Source organism: Squalius cephalus (assembly GCF_949319135.1).
Source record: "Squalius cephalus genome assembly, chromosome: 15".
NCBI classification, from domain to species: domain Eukaryota; kingdom Metazoa; phylum Chordata; class Actinopteri; order Cypriniformes; family Leuciscidae; genus Squalius; species Squalius cephalus.
In genome coordinates, this window is record NC_137136.1 from 24,725,659 (window position 1) to 24,734,303 (window position 8,645).

Here is an 8,645-nt window from a genome sequence, read left to right on the forward strand (position 1 = left end):
GCTTTCAAACCCTGGAAGGGCGCAGCAAACTCCCTCTCTCGCTGTTGTTTTCACTAGTCTCTAAAATCACACAAATAATACACACAACTGTTCCTGACATTTTTCTTACATGTTATTGACACACATCTGTTGAATATTTACTTAATAGAAGAAGAATATAAAAAAAAAATTAAAGTGTCTGTGTTTACAGAAAACACAAATAAATTAAATAGTTATTTTACTGCAGTACCTTTAATTTCTCCAAGCTAAAAATCCCCATAGTCAACATGTTTTCAGGCCATTTCAAGTTTGATTTAAGAGTATACTGTAACTTTACCGGCGGGTGTCGCTGTTGGGCAGTGTTATTTTATAAAAACAATTGATTTATACATGTTTTAATGTCACATTTTGTAATATTAGTGTTGTTTTATTTATTTTTTGTAATATGGATTATTTCTCAACCAGTTTTTTTGAGGAGACACTGCCTCCCTTGCTTCCTTGGAGGAAACGCCCCTGGCCTGTACATGCGGAAATGTTCCCATAGCGTTTACGCCTTGACCCAGCATCTCGTTCCCCTCTCAGGGAACCCACCTGAGGTGTTCCTTCAACTTAGGCTTAAAAAAACAAACAACAACAAGAAATATTTTAAACTGAAGAATATATTTTAAGTCATCTAAACTGTTTGAACGGCTGTTTGAAATCCTTAGATTAAGAAGTAACTGACAAAAGTGTGCTTAAATCAAAATAATTTATGCCATCCTCTGCATTGATTCATGCCACATTTCAATAAATAGATTGCAATATATAATATACAGAATATACTTTAAGTGTGTAATAGGCAGTATGAGGAAAACCCACATACTTTAGAGAACCTACATCATGTGGACTTTGTTCAGGAGGAAAAAAATTGTAAAAGCAATACATTTATGAAATCAAACATATTTAATACTGAAAAGCTTTTTAGACATATACACAATAATAATTATATGACAATGCATAAACGTACTCTACAGAATTTGGGTTAAGCTTGAAATTTGTTTGGGTTGAAAAAAGTGAAATTTACTTTAGCCTACTTGAAGAAGAATATTAATTTTCTTTTTTTAAAGCATCTGTGTTTACAGACTTTTTAGTGACTTCAGTCTTTTTAGAGGCAACATAAATGCAATCCAATATTAAACAACAATGCTAAAAAAAAGCACACACACACACACACAAAAAAGTGCATCTTTGACTATACATTGTTAAAAGAACAACCAGTCAGTAACTACACTGGACTGCCTTTCCCAAAAGCATTGTAAGCCTAAATTGATCGTAGAACAATTGCCACCAATGATCTATCAACTTAGGCTTATGATGCTTCTGGGAAAGGCAGCCTTGATTAGTTAGTTGTGATTGATTCACTAAAATGAACCGACTCATTAGAATCATTTGTAGTGTCATAGTAGCCAGGCCTAATTTTCTTTGTTTAATGCAAACATGGAAGGATAAATAACAAAACCCTAAAACTTCTCATCAAATTGAATCTGACAGCTCTGAATATCAGTAATTACTGTGAGATTGCCTTGGTGACTCATGGTAACGAAACATTTTACATATTTTTTTTTATATGATCCTCAATAAATAATTTCTAAAGAAAAACTCAAATGAGAAATATAGTGTTGGTTAAAATTTTACTTATAAGAAAAATGCTATGCTATATATTAGCATTTTGCTTCAACCACAGCAAAATTGTCTTGTTATGTGATTCTTTAAATTTGCATAAATTGTACCTCAGGGATAGTTTTTTAAAAAAAATCTGCTTATGTATCTTCACATTTTGATCTCCAAGATTTGTAATTCACAACTGTATTTCCTGCATAACACACCATAGCTAGTGAGGCAAATATCTGAAAAGGAAAAAGAACAGGAATTTGTCATTCAAATGAATTCAAATAATTCATGTAATTATGACACACACGATACATACAAAACTCAGTACAGTAATGTCTGTTTAGTTAATGTCAACAAATTAATTCAGTCCAAGAAAATAATCAGTTGTGGAAGGAAAGACATTGCAGCACAGGTGCTACGTTTGTTGTTCATAAGAAAACAGCAGTATTGATAAACTAATCAGAGAGAGAAGTTGCTTGTCATACCGTTGATGCCACCCAGCTGATGAAGTAGTAGCGCCCCCTAATGGCCACATTCGAAGATACAGCATTGATCACAGCTGCTGTCAGGTACAATACAGAGGCGCTGCCATTAAAACATATTCCCTGTGAATTAAGAGGCCTTCAGTTTAATGAAAGTTTGGATTAACAAAAACAAAAACTTTTTTAACATTAATTTGTGTAGTTCTAATTTACTCACCAGCATTTTCCATGGGATCTGGGTAATCCTGGTGTGGGCCATGGTCAGGTAAAAGAGGAAGAGAATGACAGTAAGCACCCAACAAAAGACTGACACAAACATTACCCACCCCAGTGCAGGAACATGGAGGTACTCCGTCCCACCAATCAGAGTCCACACCAGAAGCCCAAACACCTGAGATTGAAGATGGAGCACAGACTTATAGGACTGAAACAGCACTGTTCTTTTGATCAAGTGAAACACATGAAAGTAATCTAAAACCAACTATAAGAAAGCAGATAACAGTATCACGGTTTCTGAGGGAATGCATTCATTGATAAAATGTATAATTTTAATGCATGGATAAAAGCCTCTGCCAAATGCATAAGTTTAAATCACCAACTCATATTTTAGAACCTGAAAAAAAACTTTTGGATTGAGCTGTAAAAAAACATTTTGAGAAAACAAAAAACCCCAAAACAATGACAATTATGCTCTCTACGCAGCAGAACAGGGCCTTTCCACCACCCCTTTTTGACACCATGTTATTCCCCAGAGATCTCCCACCCTCCCTTCCTGTTATATACAGCCAAAGAATTTCTCACTGTGCATGATATTACTGGAAAAATTATTTTGGGTTTAGAAGACAGAGCTGGCTGTAGATTACGGCAGGAAAGGGAATGATTGAATTTGACTCAGAGCATGTGGTGGAAGGAAGAAGAACAATACAAGCTGAAAGGAAGAGTTTGTTTCCCAACTGTTTTGGTTGGTCCTCTTCCTCTCTTTCCATAGCGAGTAAGCATCTTCATAACCAACAAAAAGTCTTAAATGTTGTTGTTCCTTTTCACTACATACTCAAGCAGTCCCTTGTGAAGAATAAGTGTGTTTGATTGTATTGAATGTACACATGTGGTACACTTCAAATCTTTAAAGTACATTTAAAAACTGTACTTGTGGAAAATATCATTTTAATTATAAAGGGTGACTGAAGTGTATAAAAACAGTACACTTTCCTCACTATGTTTCTTAACACACTTAAGTATACCTAAAGTGCACTTTGTAATGTCAAACTAAACATTTTACCTTAAAGTACATTTTAAATCATTATGTTTTAATAAACTTGTGTCATGTACACTTATTTTGATGTGTCGACTAACATACAAGCACATGTAAAGTACCTGATTATAATTTAACTGTAGTGTGATACTCAAAATTACATTTAAAGTTAATATATTTTAAATATATTAAATTGCAACTTCATCATTACAAATATATTTAAATACATGACATTCAATTTGCAATAGAAATTACATTAAAGTACGTAAAGTAGGCTACACTTTAACCATTTTTCAAAGACAATAGAAATAATTAAGAAATTATAAATATAAAATCCTACTTAAGCACTCTTCAGTTCAGCTAATTGCATTTGATCTAAACTGCAGTCTACACTATAAATTTAATAGGCTATTTAGTAGGCCACATTTTCATTGAATTACACAGTTTGCACTCAAATATGTCTATTATTTTAAAGTAGCCTATATTATTTCTGAAATAATTGCTCTATTTAAAAGTATTTTAAAGTGTGTGTTTCACAAGTGATAGTCTATGTTATAAAAGATTGTAACATAGAAATAAAATATTTCAAATCAGGACCAGTTTCACTTTTACTATATTAAAAGACGCAGCGATCCTCCTCTGGGAAATGGAAAGTGGAAAGCAAACTTGTGACAAAAGGTATTCTTCTAAATAGTTACCAATCTAGATTTCTTTCATTCTAATTCATTTTACTGTAATATGTTTGTTTCATCAAGTGACTTAAAATAGGCTATTAGCTATAGGATAAACCTATCTAAATAACTTTAGATGTAATGAACTATTGAGGTAGCACATTCACGGCATACTTACGATTTCTCCAGCCATCAACATGCCACAGGCAGAACGAATAAACTTCCCATCATAAGCCAACTTGGAGTGTAGCAAGCCTAAACTCTCTATATTTGAGCTTTTACTTGTTCTGTCAGTACTGCCGCTGTCGATGCGGGACTCGGAGTCGACCTCCATTCTAACGGAATTACTGTAAAACAAACTCCCCGAATGAGCAACGAAATGATCCTCCCTACTCCCAAAGGAAAGGAAGCATAGCCTACTATGGTGAAGGTTTAGTCCATTCGTGAAAGAATTGTTCTTTTGAGTCGGATCTTTCAATCTGTTGAACCGGTTTAAAAATCAATCTGGGCTGCGTTTCCCAAAAGCATCGTAAGCCTGCTAAAAATGCTCGATCCATCGTTATCTGGAAACGCAGCCCTGAACGATTCGTTCATTAACGGACAGGACCGGTTCTCGAGCCATTAAACTTCCCTACCCTCACGTCTCTTGGATAAGACTACTAGACCTATAACCCATGTCAAATAAGACAGTCTCTCGTAATGAACCGAAAACAGAGAGAGAGGAGTGATAGAAACCAATTCTATACGCTTTGGTTAGCCTACCTGCAGCCGTTTAAGCTGTGACTGCAGGTATAGGCCTACCCTTTTTTTTTCTTCGGCAAACGATGGTTTTGAATGTTTGGTTTAATTTTTATTTTATTTTTTTTTGTAATTTATTTACTTATTAAGGCAATTTTTTGGTAAATATTAACTTCAACCAGCGCCCTTTTTGCTCTTTGTGTTCTAATAGCAAGATATTTGTAGCCTACTGAATGACAAACTAATGCAAACGGAAACGATTCTTTTAACCAGTTTGAGTAATTCATTTGTAACCGACTTAAAAGAGTGATTTATTCGCGAATTGCTGTAGCATATTATTTCATATTAAACGAATTGACACAAAGGCATAGCCTGCAATAAACAGCAATATGTGTGTTTTAGGGTGTTTTCACACTTGGTCCTTATCATGAATCTGAATTCGGTTCTTTTCAAGAGGACCCAAGTGTGAAAACGGTCTTAGCTAGCCACTATAACCACGTATGCTAAATATAGCTTTCGCTATTGGAAAGTTCCAGTTATGTATGTTCCGGTTCTCAGCATAGGCTAGCTATTATCGCTGAGTTACAGAGCAACGTTAAAACACGTGGCAAAATTAATATTCACAAGCCAGTCATTTGTCATCTGAAAGTACTGTCATGAATTAATATTAAAGAGATACGTTTTGGCATAATAATTTTGCTTTTGGTGGAAGAGAACCCAACGCCTCATGATAAGAAGACTTCACCTGTGCATTTAACCTGACATCCTGATCATCGTATGGTCATCTGTGATTTTAAATGTGAAGGCAACTGAGACAGCAAAACATTTTTATTAGAAAAACCAGCACAAATTACCAGACATTTTTTTCCCCCATTTCCTCTAATAATTCAGCTATAGGCCTATGTCACAAGGGGGCAGCAAATCCAAAGAAGTTGCTTGTCAAACTAGTACTGAGAGCTTCATCTATAGCTGTATTATTGTCTCTATGTCCAGTATAGGCTATTTTGCAGAAAATACCAAATTTTCAGTAATTCAAAAATGTGACTATAGGCCTACAATTAATTCTTTTATTTGTGCTATCTTGATTTCACACACTATTTTGTTTAATTACTAGAATAGTCAAATATTATTTAATCTAAAGAGCAACATTAACAAGACAGTCATTACATGACATCGCTATGTACATCAAATTCAAATCATATGGGGAGCAACCAGTCAAATGTCTTTTTTCTGTTATAATGTATATATAACACAGTCGCTATAAACCTATTATTTGATGGCTAGTAGACCTCATCCTTTCTGCCAGCTCTCTACATCAAAGGTTTGCTTTCACTTTGTTGATCTGATTTTTTATTTATGACTAAACAAACCTGAAAATGCCATGAAAGCATCTGGCCCAGCTGTGTTGCTGTACCCGACTAATACAGTTTGTTACAGGGAATATCAGTGAACTAGCTATTGAATTAAAATATTTTATTTGAGAGAATACAGCCATGGTTAATACTCTGTACAGAAAACAGCACATATTGCAATCCTGGAAAAGAAAAAAAGAGAATCCGATGGAATTGATTAAATTAAAAAAAAATTTTTATTCAATATTTGATCAGAAATCAAATTAGTCGATCAATCCATAATCCACTTAATTTAATGCTAGATTAAATCCAGTTTTATGGATTATTATATGTAATATTTTAATCAAAATCTATAGGTTTAGTTCTTGAAATTGCCAATACTGGTGGAAAATAATGGCAAAATAAGATGTCCATTGCCCAGCACCCTGCGTGTGGCCTGTTCGTCTCAGTAACCTCTAATTATTAATTGTTGTTCACAGCGGTTGCCGTGTAGTCTGTTGTAAAGGTTATGCTTTCGATAAATGCACAGTTCCACAGAATGTAATTAAGTCATCTCAGGAGGAGACGTGCTGTGAGACTCAGGCTGGGGTAATGCTTCAGTGGCAGCCATGTTTAAGACGCATGAGTTTTTTCAACAGTCTAACAGAAATGAAATGAAAGTCTAGTTATTGTAAATGTAATGAAATAAACAGGCCACACAGATTATATAATAAATATTACCTAATACCTATCCATCAAATTACGTTGTATTTTTGTGGGTAACACTTTATTTTACAGTGTCCTTCCTTGTAACACATTACATCTAGTTACTATAGTTATTACTATAAATTGTCCATAATTACATGTAGCTAACCTAAACCAAACCCTAATCCTAACCCTAACCCTATAGTAAGTGTATAGTTAATCATTACTCGGTACTTACATTTATAATTGCACTGCAACGGACACTTTAAAATAAAGTTTAACCTTTTTATTTATATTACAATACATTTACAAAATTTAGACAGCAGACAGCATTAAATTCGAGAGTTTTAATTTGAGAGTCTAGGGCTGGTTCATGTTTGTCTCATGTTCTATATTCTGAGACAGCCTCCATGAGAGTAGCAAGGTTAAAAGTTGAATGTCACATACTTTTGCTTTGTACTTTAATTGTAGCTAATGGCAAAGTCAGGATGTGCGCATACAGAAAAGATCATTAATTGATCATTCTCATGTAATTCGGATTATCATTATCAGAATTTAATAAATATGCTCCCCTCAAATTGAAAGAAAATGCACAGTATTGAGAATTGGATCTGCATTATTGTTTTGTAAAAAAAACATGATTAATTAAGATGAGGAAACTAACGCACAATTATATTTATGAGATGTTTTTCATCTTTTTTATAAATGTACTAACCATGTTTAAATTTATATTTACTAATGATGATATTTGTGCTTGTTCAAAGTTCACATTTAGTAACGATGGAAATGTTGGCGATAATAACAACAAAAAGTCTTCTGAGTTATTGTATTATTGATAGTCAGAGGCACTAGAAGGGCTGATTGTTCTTTTATTTAAAAAAGAAAGTCTTCAGCTTTGTCTATGAATACTTCAGGGATCGTATGATGATAAATAAGCCTCATAATGCAGGGATGCCAAGACAGTCAATAGGACTGACTTTTATGAGTCTTTAAATCAACAGAACTGTCTTAACCTGTGGGATTTGTTTATATTACAAAAGTACAGTAGTCAATACTAAACCCTGATGCTGAACCCATGCATCACCCTCTAATTACCAGATATGTGGAGTCTCTGCGTATTAAAAAGATCTAGATCCGATTATGATCTCCTAAGCCTTTAAAAAGATGAGTAGGTTCTGGGAGTTTCTCAGCATAAATGCACATCAGAGAGCGAGAGATAGATAATCTCATTCACAATCAAACACAGTTAGATTGGGTTGTAGGCTATATATATATATATATATATATATATATATATATATATAGATATATGTACTAGACCCAATCATGATGACATACTAGACTCACATCCAAACAAGCTCAAAACAATCAGTTATTCTATTTGATGGTGTTCTATCACGGGAACTCACTACAACGTCCATTTCAGTGCCCATTCACTTTGAGTTTTATCCCTTAATTCCAAGTCAAAGGGTTGTGCTTTCGCCATTGAGCCAGGGTCAAGAAGGGTCAAAGGTTAAAAGGGGGCTGTGATAGTCGTGACACTGTTGCAATCAAATATGAGAATGCAAAGTCTCTGCAACTTTAGCTAACAATTGCAACATCAACCAATTTAAAGTAGAACTTTTTCAAAAGAGTCTCGGGAAAAGAAAGTCCTTCATCAAGAATTGATAGGGTAAAAGCAGCTAAGTGTCCTTTAATGCTCAGTCTCTCCATTACCTCAAGCCTAATGATGACTCCTGAGGATGGTCACATTCAAGATGGAGTCCTAGAAGTAGATGAAAATCAGATCTCTCCTTTTGCACTTTTCAGCCATGAAAATGGTTATCGTGCCATTTTA

General features: G+C 34.3%; 1 protein-coding gene across 2 annotated transcripts; it reads right to left on the reverse strand.

Moving 5' to 3' along the window:
- Positions 1-626: 626 nt before the first annotated feature.
- cmtm8b (CKLF-like MARVEL transmembrane domain containing 8b) lies at positions 627-4,686 on the reverse strand. Of its 2 annotated transcripts, XR_013823800.1 has the most exons (5): positions 4,213-4,686; positions 2,329-2,502; positions 2,115-2,234; positions 1,353-1,865; positions 907-1,257 (listed from the first exon to the last, which is right to left on the reverse strand). XR_013823800.1 is itself a non-coding variant. In XM_079895842.1 (4 exons), the coding sequence occupies exons 1-4, from the start codon at positions 4,366-4,368 to the stop codon at positions 1,779-1,781; spliced, it is 537 nt and encodes a 178-aa protein (XP_079751968.1). In that variant the 5' UTR covers positions 4,369-4,686; the 3' UTR covers positions 627-1,778. The 2 variants fall into 2 exon arrangements, 1 of the variants encoding a protein (XP_079751968.1); XM_079895842.1 differs by having other exon boundaries at positions 627-1,865.
- Positions 4,687-8,645: the final 3,959 nt, after the last annotated feature.